Raw genomic sequence first — 19,477 nt, 5'->3', positions numbered from 1 at the left:
TTATGCTGAGTGTAACACAGTAGCGGATCATGCCGGGATGTTGGTGCGGGCTGTATGTTTATTCAACCCTCTGAGCAGATGTGAGACTCAATGTGGCCGTTCTCTTCAAGCTCTTCCTGCCTCTTGTCAACAACTGATTTTTTAAAGGATTGTTACAGATGCATAATGATGCCTTCCAGCAAATTTCAGGATCTACCAGTCTTTCTTAGAGGTGAGCTATAGATGTAATCTCAGAGAAAGGCCTGCTATAAGGAAAGCAATGATCAGTTGGCAGCTGGTTCTTGAGGTCCCTGCATGGCCTCTTGCTGTTGTGTTAGACTCCACTTCTGGAATCATCTCACAGTGCATCAGACTTACCCATCACTTTCTCTTTGGTTAGTAATGTTCCTCAGCCCACAACAGTCCAGCTCATATGATCTAGATCTCTTAATCATCTAGTGTTTAATCAGGATCTGTTTTGGTCCTAGAATGTCTTAGAAGTAGTGCTCAGCAAGTGCAAGGCATTTATTCATTAGCATTTTAGTTTGCATCAAGGTATGCCTTATCTCCCAGCTGTCTCCAGTTACTGTGCTGCTGTTTGCGCTGCAGAGCATGTGGAATGGATTCCTTATTGATGAAAGGAGAAAACAGATGTGCTTGGAGTTATCCATACCTAATAGCCAAGAGATCAGTTCCAAGGATCAGGCTGGAGCTAGTCTGAAGCAAAGTGTGGGCTTCATGTGCAGAATAGACGCTGGATCCTCAGCATGAATTATTCCATTCTGCAGATCCACTCCTCACGCACCATGCTGCTTGTTGATGTAAATGTCAGATCTGTGCTGCAGGAGGTTTATTGTATATGTTCTTTCCTTCCATAACATATATCTGCAAACCTGCCTGTGTACATTGCAGCTGGTGAAGGGTCAAGTCCTTCCCCTGTCACGTAGGGTGGTGCTTTTCAGCCATCAAATGTTCTCAACCCACTGTTAAGAAACAATACGTGAAACCATCACTTGCATATTATTACCTGATTTCAGGGGTCTAACACGAAGACAAGTGCATGCAGCCTCCAGACTGGTGCTGAGGACTCGGTTTCTTTTTAAGCATCCACTAAGCCGTGGCAGTTTTAGTGTCTCAGTGTGGTTAACCATCATTTTCTGAGAAACAGACAAACTGAGCGATTTCAGAGAGTCTCATATAGGGCAGATTATTCCAGTCCTCAAGCTGATGTAAAAATTACGTGGTGTGTTTTTCATTTGGCTGGATTTTTGTCTTTTGATTTCAGGTTGCAGTTTCCCTTGCAAACTCTTCTCAAAATACTTCCGTGAAAAGGAGTTCACCTCTGTTGAAATATTCTACCAGCTCATATTATGTTTGACTGAGCTGACAAATGGCTTGACAGCATTCCTGGAATCTGCCAAAATATAATTTCAGAAATGACAATACCATGCGAGGTAATAATCTAAGTGAGTGTTACTGCAGCTGAGCATTCACGTTCCTGACTTTCTTTAATACAGTTAGAACCAGGCAAGTCCCAGTTGTTTGTTTCTTAGAATTGTAAAACTTTCTGGTCTGTGTTTCCCTGTCAACCCATGATTATAATTCATATTTCATGGTTAGCTTATAACGAATGTAGCACATTTCAAATTGTTCCTTAAATAATGGGGTGAACAATGGGATTGACCTTAGCGTACAGCTATGAAGAAGTACCTTCAGTGCAGGAAATGCTCTATTTTAATTATCTGTTGATCCACTGGATCTCCTAAAAAATGAGCGAGAGCTGCTGTTTAGTTCCTGAGAAATCACAAAATTACATGAATTAGCAGTTTCAAAGTGTTTATGGAGATGAAGTTTATCTTGTGGATTTTGTAATGTTACTGGTTTTGAAGTATAATTTCCAATTTGAGCTTTCTTAGGTATTAAAGCTGTTTTAGAGGACCTACAAGTAGACATTGTAGTTTTAATGTAAAAATTATTGTATCTGCCTTACTAAAACCTGTGTCTTAATTTCTTGCAGTATTGTAATGACTCTATATTACCAAGCAATTTGGTATTTTTAATCACGTAGTGTTTGCACAGTCTCAACTCATATATTTGTGGATATATTTTTAAGATGCTGTTACTTTTAGGGAAGTTTCAGAGTGTTTTCTGTAAGTTCCTCAACACTATCCAAATCCCACTCACATTCAGGTTCACACAACCAAGAGAAAAAGCCACCGCCTGCTTTCCCAGCCACTTCTGCAGTTGAGGACATCACCTTCCTAGGATCCAGCAGCCGGGAATTTTGCCTTCAGTAGAAGCAGAAGGGAGCTAAAAATTAGGGGGGAAATGGTGCTTGGGTGCTGTGAAGATAATGCTAAATCTGTGTCTGTCTCCAACAACAAATATTTAATAAAACTGTGGTAGACCCATTTCAGGGAATTTTTCTTTGAGGGTGGATTTAAATCTTACTAATTTTGTTAAAACCAGTTAGGATGTACTCCTCTCTAAGCGCATTCTTGTATATATTGAAACAAATAGAAGTGTGACTCTAAATCTCAGCTCTTGACTTGAGTGAATACTGGTGGTTATTAAGGAAATCTATTTTATTAATCTACAAGTAAAATGTCTTACTTTGTTGGAAATTCTCAGAGCTTTGGCTCATAGCTTGTGCGACTCGTGAATAAAGTTGAGGCTTTGGCTTAGCAGCATGAAAACTTGTTTATGAGGAGCATTTAAGGCATATGTTCATTGATTAGGTCACTAAAGACAGAAAGAAACAAATATTTAAGGTTTTTTTTTTTTCCCCAGAAATGGGTAGATTAGTTGTAAGGATATCTTAAACCTTTTTGTGCTATAGTTCATGGAACCATGAAAAAGGTTAGTTTAAAATGTGTATGGTATTGAACAGAAAACAGAAGAGTATTTTAAGAGTAAGAGATTAATGTTTAGGTTTACTCACTGTAATTTTAGTAGATGTGTGTAATTCATAGTAAATGTGTGTGTTTGTATTGGAGGGAGGGTTCAATTAGAGCATGTTTCTAGAGATCCTCAGTGCACTTACTTAGTAATTCTATATTCTGTAGTTGCAGCTGCTCTCTAAGATATATATTTCCTCTGATTTTACATCTCTAAGGTTTGGAGATTAGTTACACTGAGTGTTTGAACTATTTTCTCTGTTGTTAGAATTAAATAGCCAGTTGTACTAGACCCCAGGTGTAAAATTACAGCTGATCAAAATTCAAACATTCTCTTGTGCCTGTAGGAGCCTTTATGACCTTCAGTACTCTTCAGTTGTCTCTCAGTGCTGTTTTTTTCAGGTTCTATTCTTTGTTGAAATGCTGTTTTGATTTGCTTTAGACCCATTTAATGGTTTAATCCCTTTAACAGTGAGCGACTGTAATGTCTAGATATCCAGGAACATACTTCTGTTTACAGCAGAGCAGTTCAGAAATTGCCTTTTTGAGATCTGGAAGCAATTCTCCTGAGCCATGGCTGCTTGGTTAGAAAGTTCCTGAGATTGTGAAAGGAATTTTTGTTACATCTTACTTTCTGATGTAATTATTCATTCCTCACCATGCCACACTACATACTGACCTTTTATCACTGATGCAGAGGGGCACATGTTCTGGCAAGATCAAGAGTGCATTATAGTTCCCTACAGGAGACTCCTTCAGATGTCTGTCCTTGATCCCAGAAGCATGCTACTGTAAAAAATGAAAGGTCACTTAGTTTTCTCAATTTGGTCAGAAGAACTTTGGCTGAATGTTGCTTTATCATCGTGATCACGGCTGCGGAAGCTTAGTACAATGTATATTTCATATTTTTAATTTGTCCTTTTCGAAGCAGCTCTGAACGTGTGTCAGTAATTGACAGTGTTGACACTGAATACTGTTGCTGGAGTGTGTACTGTGTTAAATTCCCTATGTACACAATTAAGAATTTTAAATTATGAATCAAAAGCCAATGAAAGCATAAAGAAAATGTTCAAAATTCCTGGAGTCATGTAACACCAGTGTGTCGTGTTTGAGTCTTTCTGCTCACTTGTTTGTCATGATTCTGAAACAAAATGGAAATATAGTCTGAGTATAGCTGACACAATGATATTTGTTAATATATCGACTTGTTACTGATACGATGATTTAGTAGTATCTGTGGCAGTACTTTTGGGGGTGAGTAGTTCTTACCCTAGTGTGTAGGGTATGAGGGGTCACTATCCCTCCTTGAGGGGAAGATACTAAGATGGTCGCAGTGGCCAAGTTGACTAAAATCTTTATCCAGTAATAATGATGTTGTCTTTGCTAGCTAGAACTCCTGCTATCAACTGGAAGTGTGTGAATTAATCTGTTAGATCATCTTTATCATTGCAAATTCAAGCGGAATTCTAGTTCGACTTTTGCAGATTAAAATGTTCAGCATGGCTCCGAAGTTGCCTTTGGACAGTGTTCCATGGAATTCTTGAGAACAAATTATGCATAAATTCGGCAGTCAGGTGCTGTCTTCTGCTGAAATAAAATAGGATCAATGCACATGGAAACCTTTGTACTGTGGATGCTAAAAGCCTTGGCATTTAAATCCCACTGGAGCCATTACTGCAGTTTAGCTATCCTTTGCCTGAACCAGAATATTTTGTTTCTTTGGCCTTTTTATATAATTTTTTTAACCTTTTTTTTTTATTATTGATTATTTGAGCTAAATCTTTTGAAATACTATTCCAACAAAAACTAGTTCACTCCAAAATACTATTGCTTCAACCAGATGGCTAAGTAGCAATCATTTATGAAAGGTCATGTTTTGTTACTGTTACTTTACAGCTGACACAATAAATTGGTTCCTTAATATTCAGAATAATCTGTATTATTTGATCAGTTTTAATAGATTAATGAGGTACTGTTAGTAAAATGTTACATTCATGCACCTCCTGTGATTCTTCAGGAAATGGGTAGAGAAGACGCAAGTCTTGTCAGTAACAAAACAGAGTCGTGAAGGACTTGACTTGAATCAACCAGCCCCAGCTGGAAAACCTCATCACATGATAACTTTTATAAACTGATCAACATATTTAAAATAACCTACTATATGGTCAAGTTGCTGGTGATAAACAAAGTGAGGAGTGCTTTCTTGTGGGAGGACAGGATTTCTGTTTGCAGCAACTGCTGCAATTATTTAGCTGCTTGGTTCCCATTAAGCTTGCTGTCAGCTGTGCATAATGATTTTTGATGTTGTGTTGTTTTTTTTTTAGAATGGATAAAATGCCAGAGACAGTTAACAAAATGATGTTATAAACTGGAATGGAAACCACACGTTTGCAATACCTCACAAGGTTTCTGGTCTGAAAACGTGTACAATTGCCTCACACAGTCAGCAGCTGGTGATTTCATATGCCAGTTGACCATGACAGCTTCTTTCCTGATGAAGTTCTAAGAAATTTCAAATACTGGCTAAAACTGGCTAAAGGGTGGCAAAGATGTTCTTTTCAATAGCAGCATGACTAGTTTGGTTTTATGTTTGGGAAAGGCTTGGTTTTTTTCAACAATGCTTGGAGCTAGATTTTCCCCGAAGCTACAAATGAAATACAAACAAATGCATGTGTACTCCCAGGGAGAGTTCATTGCTCATAATTCAGTGTCATTCATACAGTCTATTTTTAGGCATTAGTTATGCATTTAAAGAAGTAATTTTAAAGACTTGGGACATAGAGACCATTAAACTAGTTACTATAGATCTCAGAAAATTGTGTCACTAAATATCAAGGTTAGATAAGTTGGTTTTATTCAACTGCTGTTTGTACCCTTGTACATTTTAACCATTGGGATTTTTATATCTAAGTGGAGTATCAGCATGATTTTATTCATAACTTTTATTGTATAACTTTGATATTAGGAGAATTACTGCTTTATCTCGAATAATGAAATTATTCCCATAATGGTAAATTAAAAACCCAAAAATAATCACATGACTCAAAACAGATTTCTGAAGACTACTTCTAAAATAAAACAAGAAATAACTATGTATTAATTATTATGCAAATTTTTATTCACTGTAAAGCAGTTCTCATATGTGAAAGCAATGGTAGCCTTAGGATTCTTTCGTGTGGATGTTGTTCTCCAGATACAAACCCCAAATGTTCAGCTAAAAAGGGCCGGTGAATCTGTTACAAACAGCTACTGCAAATGTACTCTCAAAGCAGCAAGGATATTGAAAATGAAGTAACATTGCCGGTGGCTTCATAACCTTCAAGCTTAATGTGTTTGGCTTTCAAGCTGCCTAAAAACAATTGCTTTCCAAATATGTAATTTGGATCTTTGAATGAAAATTAAGATGTGAGAAGTTTAGTATCTCTCTGTTCAAGGTATGTTTTAAATATTACACGTATTGCTAGTATGATTAATTTGCAATACTGTCCTCTATAGAGAGAGAACCTGCAGGGGGGCATTCTTCACCAATATTCACAATAATAATCCTAGATAAAGGCACAGTGCTTTTGATAAGTGGAAAACAAGCAAATGATCATGTGAGGAAACAACACTAGGGCAGGTTGTCAATTTGTGACTCTTCAATTCACACAGCAGGCATTCATGTTATCTTTATGCATTAGTTGGAGCCTTAAGGATTGCTAGTTTCGGTGAGTTAGCCTGCTTACCCAGCTGCTAATTCATGCATAGTGTTAGTTCAGAGATCAGAAATAACGCTGCTTCAAGAAATTCTACCTGGAAGGAGGGGGAATATATTTTTGTAATCTCTGGCTCTGCTTCCCGAGCCCTGTTTGACTAGGTGCTGTTCCATTCGTGAAAGTGGGAGCTAACGACTCCCAGGGCTGCTTCTCTCTGTGCTCTGTGCTGAGGCTGCTGCACAATTTAAGTAGCTCTTCATGGGTCAAACTGAGAACCAGTGCCAAGCTCACAGGGAAGAACGGGGGGTGTGTATTTTCTAGCTAAGAGGTGAAACCCCATTGGTCTTGACTGTATTTTCCCAGTCCTCCGAAAACTAATTCCATTGACTTAAGTGTGTTCCACGGTAGACTTTCGGTTTCTAACTGGGTTTTATAAATCCTGTGGCAGATAGTACAAATCCCAAGGATCGTTTTATCAGAGGGACCTCTCAAGCTGGTTTTTTTTCTGAAATATGTTTATTCTCTGCCCTCCCATGAGGGCATTCGGCTTTGCTACCCAGTTGCACCCTGCTTGGGCTTGGCTGCATGGGTGGGAGCTCCGTGGTGATGGATCCACAAACAGCTGCTGCAGTCTGAAGCTCTGGTACCCTGTGGAGCTTCAGTCCTCTCTGTCCCAGAATTCTGCTGCCATCCTCTTCCATTTATTTGTCTTGTTTGCCACCTGCACCTTCCCTCCCAAACAGTCCTGTTCCTGAATAAGTGATGATAAATTTAATTTACTGTCTATCACTGGGATCCCTGACTGAAGTTCGGAAGCTCAGTCAACTGTTGTGGGAAATGGATGGGGAGGTTTGTTTAAGCAGAGATTTGCATGAACATGCTGTAGGCGTCGGGGTATAATTGGAGAGTAACCAAAAAATTTGGAAAGTCTCAAGTGGCTGGGACCAAATGCCGGGGTGACCTTAGTGATGTGTTTAGGCGTCAGTAACTGTTGAGCTTTCCTGCAGATTGCCTCAGGACCTGCTTGCCTGAGGAAATTGTTTCAGCTGAGGTGGTAAAACATCATGACACTACCTCTTGTCCTCAGGCCCTGTTAGAAGTGTGCCACCGCTTGTCTTCCCTGCATGCTAATTCCTCCCTGCCTTTGCTGCGGGTCTGATAGCCATGGTGGAGGCTCTTTGAGACATCATGGAAGGGGAATGTGTGACTGGAGAACAGAAATGAAACGTGAAGCTGCAGTGCCTCTGAGACAGTTGTGTGTGGTGGATGCATTGTAGCTAGTGAGTATGTGTTGTTAATTTACAACGTAAGCAATGAAGTAACATTCTGTTTTTCAATCTGATCTTGGAGTTGCAGCATCTGTGACCGTATGGCCCGTCCAACACAGCAAGGTTCAGTGAGCCCATGCTTTGCTCCTGAGTTTTACCTTCTGCGCTTGTGAGAGCTTTACAGCTTGCAGCATAACCTGGGGTGGCTGGTGGGTCGTACTAAAGTGGGAAAAACTTCCTGAAAGTAAAGTTAGAATTATTTAAGTCTGAGCAGGGATAATGGGCTTTTTAGCGCATCCTAATGAGAGGAAGAGTTCAGGCAGAAGTGATAATGTATTTCTAGTTAATCCGCTAAAAGGGCCAGCAAAGGATAATCAAACCAAGGCATGTTTTTTTACCCAGTTTTAGGTATTTCAGCACAAGCTAGCATAGGCAGTCGTGTGATTGTTCCAGCCACCCGAATATATCAGCTGTGTATGCTGGCACAGCGCTGTGCTAAAGCAGCTCTATAGCTGCTGGCTCACAGCTGGCCCTCATTCATCCTGCTCGAAGCACAAGCGGAGTAAATGAGCAGCTGTTTGCCCTCGACATTGTAGACGTACCCTCTGGCTTCATTCTTATGGATAAACAGAGTGGTTTGAGGTTGGTGGGGTTTTTTGGTTGCTTTTTTTTTGTTTGTTTTGTTTTGTATTTTTAAGAAATGTTTTTAATTCTTACTATATTTGTCTTTTTACCAAAAAAACCCAAACCACCAAAAACCACACCCCCCCCCCAAAAAAAAAAACAACAAACCCCACAATAGAGCAGCTGGAAGATTTCTGTGTAAAAGGCCATATGACTGAAGAATTCTGAAGAATGAGAATTCTTATTCTGACTGACATGGGCTCAGTGGTAACTTCTCCCTTTTTTTTTTTTTTTTTTTATTTTTAAATCTAATTTCAGAAGCTTTTGCCACCCCAATGAATCATTTTGACTGTGGGTAAAAAAAGCCTATGCTGTAAGTTTTGACTACCACTTTCTTACTTATTGCCTATGGAAACTTCCAGAAAAGTCTTCTAGTAAAACAAGAGTGGCAAATTTTGTTCCTTGATGTAGCACAAAAAAAACCCAACCCATGAAAAAAAACCCCTTTTAATTCATGCAAATAATAAAAAGGTAACATTCTGGGTCATATTGAGCAGAAGAAATTTTTTTGCATATTAGTGGTAGCTGAACAGAATGTACATGTGCTGAGAATGTGGGTCTTATGGGACATCTGAGATTGTAACACATAGTCAGGTGTCTTTTCTATATAATACATACTGAGGATATGCATTTTTTATTTTATACTTTTATCAATGAGCTGGTATTAATGTATTTAGCGTTATATATGAGTCCAATGTGAATTCTTTATACCATTTGAACCCTTTGTACCATTTCATTCTAGGCTAAAGCATTTAATTTTGTTTTTATTAATGACTTACAGTATTCTAGACGGTTCAGGTTCTGACATTCGTTACATGTGGTACTACTTCAGTCTGGAGTGATTTCTTCCAGTTTCACCACTTAATATTGCTAGCTCTTTAAATAAAGCCCTGCATTCCTGGCCTTTCAGGGAAACGTATCACTAATTTTTTCAATGGATTCCCCTCCCAAATTTAGAATGAAATATCCACACGCTAATTCACTAAGCAAAAGCATCCTGTCTGGATGCATATTGGCTGATTCCCAGAAGAGAGGGCGACCAAGCTCAGAGGTGGTTGGAGATGTCTTAATGTGCTGATGAGTTTGGAGGCAGCTCTTGATGCTAATGCAGACCCTGGGCACTAGCTACCACTGAGAAATCTTTATTCACTGAAGCACTCGGTGGGTAAAATATTTTCTCTTCCTCGTAAATAAATAAATAAATGATGTGTAATTTGCTGACACAAACTATTTGCTTAAAATAGGCAATAGGCCTTGGGGAGATATTTATGATACAGGCTAGATTGACTTCAGCAAGCAGCAGCTGGTGCTTCAACACTGCTTGGTGTTGGAAAGATCTTCCGTACTGCAAGGTAAAGAGGCAGAAAATGCAGCTGTATCTTTCTGGAGCTAATTTTAAAAAAGCAATGAGCTGGTAATTACCACTTTTCCCAGCTGGTCTTTATGAGGGTAAAAGGTTTAATCATAGATCGGGGATGGAAGAGGAAAATACTAAGCAGGCTGCACACCAGCATTAATAAACATACCTCCTGGAGATACTTAGAAATTGAAGCTCTTGTTGGCTGGGAGGAGCTGGGAATGAAGATTACCTCCAGAAGGTTATCTGACAGTCCTTGGGGCCTTCCTATAGGATTTTCCTCAGGAAGGCTCTGCGATGAGGGTCTGGTGCTGGCTGTGTACCCTGTGGGCTCATCCTGCTCAGTACGATCTTCCCAGGCCCCAGGGGAAGGAACTGAGCTGAGCTCGTCCTGGAAAGGTGCAAAATAAGGGGAATATTCTGTGGAGTTTTTTTCAGTCAGCATCTCGTTTCTGCTTGATTCATACAAATAACTTACAAGCCCAATTAACGCAACTAAATATAAATATTTTTGCACCCATTTAGGTAATGTTTGGCTCTATTTATAAGCAAGAGCATCTTGCAAGAGCTTCTTTTTGACAAGTAAATAAAAAAGTATAGAGAGTGCTAGTGTGTTAGTTAATTTAACCATGCTTCATTAACTCTTCCAAAATACCAGGTCTTAGGTAATAACTAAACCAAAAAGTAACAATAGAGTAGGTGTGGTAGGAATAACTTCAACTTCAGGGGTGCAAGAAGCTGTTGTTTACTTCCTTAGTTGATAGAGGAAAAGAGGATAAACCTGTTTGGTTTTAACATTAATTTCAGGTTTTTAACTATTGTTTTTGTAGTGATATGAAGGGTAATAGGAGAGAAGAGCAGTCATATGTTAATGTACTGGTCTTAGGGTCAATTCCGACTTGCTAACTTTTCTGATATGACTAATGGGAAATGGTGTCAGACCCATGTCTACTTCAGGCTTTGATTTCTGATGAAAGTTTTTGATAGTTCTGCCTGTAAAAAAGTAAGAAAGTTGTTTTGGTTTGGGTTTTTTTGCGAGCTTTTAAAGTAGCACCTTTTAATATGGCCTTTGCATACTTAGTTTAACATATGATTATTCTCTTGATTGACTTTGTTGATGACATATCAATCTAAGTTGGCTGAATTTGACACCTATGTATTGAATGATAAAAGAATATTTTGCTCTTGTTGAGAAACAATAACTTATTATGCCTGATATAGCAAAATGAATTCAAATCACTTCAAAATATGTTTCACTTCATCTCTTGATTACTTAAATCAAAATAATAGAATTGCAGTAAAGAACTGGGGCCCAAGTCTAGCAATTTATATTTGCCTTGGTAAAATTATTTCATTTGTTATGATCATGAGACCCCACCTGCACACCTGCAGTACTGTGTTCAGCCCTGAGGCTCTCAGCTTAAGAAGGACACGGACCTGTTGGAGCGAGAACAGAGGAGGCCATGAAGGTGGTCAGAGGCTGGAGCATCTCTCCTGTAAGGACAGGCTGAGAGAACTGAGGCCGTTCAGCCTGGAGAAGAGAAGGCTCCAGGGTGACCTTCCAGCAGCTTCCAGTACCTAAAGGGGCCATCAAGAAAGCTGGGGAGGCTTTTTACAAGGGCATGTAGCAATAGGACAAGCAGGAATGGTTTTAAGTTGAAAGAGGGGAGATTTAGATTAGGTAAGAGGAAGAAATCCTTCCCTGTGAGGGTGGTGAGATGCTGGGATGGGCTGCCCCGAGCAGCTGTGGGTGCCCCATCCCTGGCAGTGCCCAAGGGGCTGGACGGGGCTGGGGGCAACCTGGACTGGTGGCCGGTGTCCCTGCCCATGGCAGGGAGTGGGACTGCGTGGTCTTTAAGGTCCCTTCCAACCCAAACCGTTCGGTGATTCTATAACTTCTCAGTTAAGTTTCCTGAGGGTAAAATCTTGAAGTAGGATTCCATGATGCGCAGTGATGAACACACACAGAGCTGAAAAGGCCGCTCCTGTCCCAAGTCTTGCAGTTGAATTGGGTCCGGGGATGTCAAAGGTGAGCTGTTCTCTGTGTGAGGGGCTCTCGGGTCGTATGCCTTGCTATCCTGGGTGGATGTCTATCCTAGGCAGGTGATAGACTTTATAACGGGGCAGCCAGAGGCCTCATCCTGTGCCCAGTGGGACAGAACAGCACTCAAGGTATCCTTGAGAACTGGGTTGGGGCCAGTTTGGCAGGAGTCAGATTTCCCTTCCTGGAAGTGGAAGCTGAGTATTTGCTGTGATGTGAGAGCCTGGGTCCATCAGGGACCTGGAGTCACAGGACTTGCAGTAAATTCCGTACCGTTCCCCTCAGCGTGTCTGTGCTCTGTGAGAGGGACCGGCAGCTTCTCCTTCAGGGTTCGCGTTTATTCCTGGCTGTGAGCAGAGGCCAAGCCAATACATCACATTTCCATAACGCTGAGTTGAGCTAAGGGAGTCAGATCCAGCCCTGGTTTGCGGTATCAATTCTTCTCTTTCCATGCATGATTTTAGGTGTGCAGAGTCCCTTCGTTTAATTAAAAGATTGACTTAGTCATATGCAGCCACTGAACCGTAGGCAAAACCCTCACAGTGTGAATTCTGTGCAAGGAGAAAGATATTTTTAAATATTTGTTCATCATCACCTGTTGTATTGAAGTGGGTCCATGCCTGGTTTTGCTTTTCCTTCAGTGTCCATCAAATAAGTAGTGTTTAAAGTCAGCTAGGAAAGAAAATATTAATTCTCTCATATCGGGTGTCTAACAGATGACTATGTGGAACAAACACTTTCTGGTGGTTTTGTCAGCCCAAAGGAACTGAAAGTGCCTTTTCCTGTGCTCTGTGAGAAGGAAACGTGCTAATAGAATGGCATTTAGATAATAGCGCAGCTGATGAAAACTGGGCCATGACAGCAAAGGTGGAAAGGTCAGAAAAGAGAGAGAAAATTATTTCGTTTGGAGGTGAAAGTCATCTGAAATAAGTGATTTCACATTTAAAAGGCCGCCAAGGAGAAAACTGATGAATGTTAACGTGTTTTTTATATTGTTTTATTTCATTCTTTTTTCTTTTCTTATTTGTAATGCTTACGTATTCAGGAAGTTGAGGTAGGTTTTTCATTTTTAACTTGTAAATATCCATAGAGTGAATAAAAGTATTTACAGCATATCATAATTCATATTATACTTTGAAGTCTTATGATCAACTGTTAATATTGTTATAAATGAAATGTATTGATACATGTTAATTATTAATGTGTTAATATTGGTTTATTAACATGTTAATATTAAAATGGCGTAATAGTTGTGTATGTTACAGTAGACATAAGGTATTTTAAGCATATTAGTATCTGTCCTAGTAGAAAGCTCAGAAATGCATCGATTTCTGTGCAGTCATTTTTGTCAGGAAGGTGTTTCATTGAATGAGAATGTTAAATCTCTTTAATCATGGCAATTGTATTTGTTTTTTATATATGAATAATGTACATGGAGAGAGAATGATGTACGCCTGGAAATCAGTGCCGTGTTTAGGCACTGTGCATTGCTCTCTCAGCATGCTGGTTTTCTGTTGGAGGAACTCACAGTGAAATGGGTCCATTCAGGGGTGTTAAGAGTTCCTCCTCCTAACAAAAGTCATTTCAGGTTAATGTATAAATTTCAGCACCTTGCAGAGCAGTAGCACAAAGCTCTGTCCATTTTTCAAGTCAGAGCTTTAGGTGGTATTTAAATAAGACATAGATTTTCTACTCAGCCATACCTACAGGGTGAATTTCACCTTTACGGTGTCATAACCATTCAGTTATGCTGGTATCAGTGCTGAAGTGCAACTCTAGTGCTGTATTTTCTGTTGTCCAACTGACATAAGTTATTTTGAACTGCTATTGACCATATTGCTTTAATGTATGTATAATCATTATTTACTCCTGTAAATAATAATGAGTTTTATGTATTGAAAATCTCAAAGGTTTTCTCTATTCTACTTTTCAGGGTTTGTTCCATATTTTTTCTTGTGTATTTTCCTGCGTTATCATACTGTAGTTTCAGGCATCTTCTAAAATAAATAGAGTTTCAATTTTCAAAAAGGAATACTAAACACATCTGCATAAAGGAGAAAAGGAGTTGGTTTACAGAAGAGATAGTGTTTTGTAGTTTTTTTTGTAAAGGAAGGTGCATTTGCTGTAAAATATTCCTTTGACACTGAAATTGAGATAAAGCCCCTTTCCAGTCCTTATTTCAAAACTGGTTCCATATGCCACCAGCATAAGAAATCTTTCTTGGGATTTGAATTATTTAACAGTTTCTGATGCTGAAAACCCAGCAGCAAAGCAACACCTAGGAAAAAAAAACATATAGGCAGGCAAAAATAGAATATTTTGATGCTGGAAAAAAATTATTCTGCTCAAAAAGCTTAAAAGCCAGCACATTCTGAAAAGTGATTAATGCTTGGTGAATTTAGCAGTACATCGTAATCAATTACAAAGCATTGTATAACCATGACAGGGGGTTTGTATTAGCAAAGCTGTGGAATTCAAAGGCAAGCCTGCAATTCTGTTTTGGGTGCCAAACCCAATACTTCTGATGAAGAAGTATAGATGCTTTTGATGTATCTGAAATAAATCGTGAATAATAGTCTTTGTTGTTATGGGACATCATCACTGTCCATGAAGTCAGTATAGGCGCTGAGCATGAATATACTTGGAGAAAGAAAATGCATTTCTTCCTGACAGTCACGCAGAGTTGCTTCCTGGCCTCTTTGTTAAGGGGGCGCTTGCCCACCCCCTGCCCCCCGAGCAGGCAGAGGAGAGGGAAGCAGCCCGCGGTTCTCTGCGCTGGAAACGTTAGTGCTTTCTGCTCCTGCTGGCCGTAGCCTTCGGAAGGGAATGTGCTGCTATGAGGTGCATCTCCTGGTGTTCAGCGAGGGAACGGAGAGGCCCCACTCCTGTTACAGCCCCGTGGGCTGCTCTGAACCCAGACAGACATGCTGGCTTCCAGGTTTCCCAAATATTCCTGGTTAGGGTGACCAGATAGCATGAGACCATGTGAAAATCAGTGTATTGGAGAGAAACAGTAAACAAAGCCCAACGAAGAAATCATTTAGGTGTCTTATTCACACTGATGGGTTTTGAGTTACTCTTCTGGCAGAAAAAGAAATCTGGATGTCATTCTAGACAGCTTGATAAAGACATCTCTTCAGTGGCAGCCCTCAAGAAATGCATACAGAATACTGGATATATTATAAAGGAAGTAAAGTTTAACATGCAGGAAAATATCACAATGTTAAAGAAATCTTCCATGCTTTTTCACTTCAAATACACTATTCTGTTGTTACCACCTCCTCTTAAAGAGGACACAAGTGAGATGTACAGAGTATGCTGAAACCAAATATAACAGTTGGACTTGAATCCCAGTTCTTCAGAGCCGGGTTGATGGAACTCTGAAGTGGGGGAAATATCATGTAAATATTTGCTCAGTGCATAGAACACAAATTGATCCAATGCACAGAAGAGGTTTCTACTCTTTCTGCAGAAGGACTCATTTGCAACAGAATGACCATTTGGCTGGGTACTCTGACAGTTGCTACCTTCTCCAGTTTAAACTCCAGTCAGAATTATGTAAAACTGAACCACAAGACTCACAGCAGGATTATATCTTTACATCAGATTTAAGAAGTTTTTAAAAAATTGATAGTGGGAACAATGACAAAAGTGCTCCTGGATGTTATTGTACTTTAAGTATAATACTTATGATGCTGTTGCTGTGTTTCTGTACATTCACAACGGCGGGACTGACATGTGTCCAAATGGATCTAAGTATTTTTTGATTTATTTTGCTGACCTTTTGCCACACCGGGATGGTATGGATCATGTTGTTACCTGAACAATATGCTTTTATCTTTGTTATCAAAAGTTGTAGACTGATAAAAAATAATGCAGAATTTTCAGAAAAATATTTAATAATGGGCATACTTTGAAAAACAATTCAGAAGAAAACTTCAAGGTACTGAATTAATGGAATTTCCTATTCTTTAATTTCTAACCTGCGTTTACTACTCTTTAGGATACAACCTGTTGATAGTCTTATCTGATTTGGCCTAAATATGTTAGGATTAAAAGATGAGTTGATTCATTTGTAGTTTAGTTATGTAAATGATTATATTTTTCCTGAGTTTCCTTTTCTTTTCTCCCCATTTAGGATGATTATTTCAGAAACTGGAATCCAAACAAGCCTTTTGATCAAGGTAAAGTTATTACTCATTTTGCAATTGTCTTCTGCTATTTCATGATATCCCTATATACTTTATGCCTTTCTTCCTCCCCCTGTCCCATGCATTAGTGAAGAGCTATATTCATGCTTATATCTCGTTCCCAATTTAGTCACAGCTTGAGGTGGTTTATGTGTAAGGGTTTGACTCATCTCTGTTTTTCAGCCACATTTTTTAATCCATATCCATTCCAATTTATATTCAGTGATGATATATATGCTTAGATTCTCTGTAACCATGAATCTTGGTCTAACATGCAATGTAAAACAGATATGTTCATGTACATTTTCGTTCATGTACATTTTCTTTCATGTTAAAAACTTTCCTAAATGAATGTCATTAATGTAATTACTGCATTTCCTAACACTTAAGGGGCCAAGTCTTTGAAGCCAGTTGTAACGTATGAATTTCAGAGTTGTTTTTTTTTTTTTTAAAATGGTGTTGTGTATGTGCTGTTGATGCAGATACAGATTCTGTAAATGACATTTTATGCTTTGTCTCGGTGAGTTTTTAAGTTATGGCAGTACTTCAGCAATTTCCAGGCCATCTACCAAAGGATAGGGAAAAACACCCCAAAAAACTCTATATTGTTGTGTCCAGGATAGCACTGGAAACAAGTCATGCCAGGAGAAGGAACTTCAAATTGAACAGCTTAAGAGATGTCAGACAGCAACTTCCCATCAAGCATCCTCTGCTTTGTGTTCATAGCTAGGAAAAAATAGTTTCAGATGGGATGGTAAGACACATTCACTCTAAATGTCATAGATGAACATTGCTGGAAATACTAGTAGCCCAGATGTTGCTAGGTGTGGTGGGTTGTATTTGATACTTAATGTCTTGTCAGTAAAACACACTGTATGCAAAGAAATCTCAGCAGTCCACCCTCTGAAAGACAGAGTAGGTAGTGCAAGCTGATAGTATGCCATAATTCTGTCCTTAAAGTCAGGATATTGTACTTGAACTTTACTGTTTGTTATATTTGTCACTCTGACACTAAGATTCTGTAAGAGTCCATAGTGGAGCACCCTCAAAAAGTGTAATATTAAACCATTTGGGTCTTAGATTTCATTGTTTCTTAAAGCTTTCTATAATGTTTTGGTGGTTTGGGGTTGTGTTGTTTGTTTGGGTTTTTTTCAGGACAAATGTAAAAAACTAGATTTAGCAGAGCTTCTTTTGATTTGGTAGAGCCAGTTATCAGCAGTTTGATTTGTGGAGATAACAACACACAATATAAAGCGTAGGTTGGTTAGGTTCTGGGTTTGCCTTTTGACAGTTGCTCATTTTTTTTTCTCTTTGTAATGTTTGGTGAAGCTCATATAACTCCTGCGTGAGAACACGTATGAGACGAGGATATTACAGCTGCACAATCACAGGTAGATGTGTAGCCTTTTTCCACTGCTTAAGGCATTTTTAGGATCCTGGATTTCTTTAACTCGCTTTGGTTCATTATTCAACATCACGTCTCTTAAATTGTAGAACAGCAGTGCCTCAAATTTTATTCAAAATGGTGTTCTACAGTTTCAATCCACTTATACTCTGAAATTGGAAGGGATTTTAAAAGATGTTATCTTAAAGTCATTTAGAAAGGAATGATCATGTACCTGGTAACTCCAATACAAATGAGCTTCAGTCACGCAGACCCACTGCACAGTCGTCCTCTGTTTTGGATCCTGTGTCAAAGTTAAGTGCCATTCAAGTAGTGTGAGACGTACTTTGCCCTTCAGAATGTGAAGTGGCTCTCTGGATATATAACTCTTGTGATTTTACATTCAGAAAAGGTATTCCTGCAAGAAAATTGCTTAAGCAAATTGTTGAGCTGGCAAGTAGCTCATGGTGGAACAGTCACAGTGTGGTACGCAGAGGGAAACAACAAATCAAAACGTGCATGGCCTTCTCCAAGCATGGCATGGCTGGTGTCACTGGGATTTAACCAGTGGGTAATGGTTAAAGAATATTAGAAAATATCAGTGTTTCATAATTGACCAATACTTCAGTTAGTTTTTAAGTTTTTAATAACTGTTTAAAAAAGAAAAAGCAGCAAGTCATGTTACAGACAAACATTTTGATGCCTCTGGAAGTCAAATAGTATGAAATTATACTTGTGAATCATACCACAAATGAGAGCAAAGAGCAAATTGGTTAAGAAGGAGAAGGAAGGGCATGAACAAATGAATGAAGGGGTAGCTAGATAAATGACAGTTCAGCAGAGGAGATGAAACCACAATGCTTTCTTTATTTGCTTTCGATTTCAGCTTTGGCAGTCATTTATTTTACAAACAGGAGTCATAAGAGGGAGCACCTTGGCCGATCAGAGATTTGAATTTTCAGAATTACTAAAGTGTTTAGGAAGAAAATACCCATTAGAATTCTCTGAAGGTGCTTTTGAAAATTTCACTTTACATCTATTTCTATGTTTCATTGCCAGACATGTTCCTTTTATTATCTGTAGGTAGCTCCCAGGAATATCACTGGGGGCTTGTACATGTTAGAGCTGAAGAGTGTAGATTGTCTCTCTTTATGGAAATGGAACTTCAGTGTCAAAGGAAAGGGAAAGATGATGGTTTTTGTCAAAGCATATATCCACAGGGATTTTCAAAGGCATTTGAGGGATTTAGGATTACAAATCCTATTGACTTCAAGTGGAATTTATGGCCCTACCACTTTCAGAGGCCTTGTGGCCCTCTGTCTTCCCAAGAGGAAAAACAAAAAAGTAAATCCTGGCGAAATATTGCAAAAAGATTTTGAACTGACATGCTTTAAAACTGTCTTGTTCATTGTGTTACTGAGATTTCTGACTCTGGGCAAAACCACAAATCGTTTTAGAGAATCTGAAATCAGACGTGGATATCTGGAAGCAATACAAACAGTCATACATCTGTTAAAGATTACTGTCTCTTTACAGAGAAAAGAATCATTTCTCTTTCATTCTAAAATTTCTTCAAGACTATGGATAGTCTGTTGTCAGAAAGCAGAATGCAGACTAGGTGCTACTCCAAGCGTGATGCTCTGCCTTGCGGAGATCTGTGCAGCACTTTTGTTTCATTTAAATCTTACAGATGGATTTTATTTGGCCAATAGCTCATTCTTTTTGACAAAGACAACACTACTTTTGGCCATGGTAAAAATCACACTGACTCAGACGTTAAAATAGCCACTCATACCTTTCTAAAGAGATTTCATACGCAAAAATTTCCCTTAGGAAACTGTTACTTAGTCTGAGCAACCTGGTCAAGCGCCCAGCGTGTCTGCCCATGGCAAGGAGATTGGAACCACTTGATCTTTAAGATTCCTCCCAAACCAAAACATCCTAAGATTCTACGAATCTCTTTTCTAGGTCTTTTCCGCCAT

At 39.0% G+C, this 19,477-nt stretch overlaps 1 protein-coding gene across 1 annotated transcript in view; it reads left to right on the top strand.

Annotated features, from left to right (window-relative positions):
* Positions 1–19,477, top strand: part of SPOCK1 (SPARC (osteonectin), cwcv and kazal like domains proteoglycan 1) — a 324,674-nt gene that overhangs the window by 93,176 nt on the left and 212,021 nt on the right. The window contains exon 3 of the mRNA XM_056350365.1: positions 16,060–16,105. Within this exon, the coding sequence (XP_056206340.1) occupies positions 16,060–16,105 (46 nt within the window). The remainder of the gene's footprint in view (positions 1–16,059; positions 16,106–19,477) is intronic.

This window comes from Falco biarmicus, chromosome 8 (genome assembly GCF_023638135.1).
Source record: "Falco biarmicus isolate bFalBia1 chromosome 8, bFalBia1.pri, whole genome shotgun sequence".
NCBI classification, from domain to species: Eukaryota; Metazoa; Chordata; class Aves; order Falconiformes; family Falconidae; genus Falco; species Falco biarmicus.
This window is presented reverse-complemented; position numbering and strand designations above follow the sequence as displayed.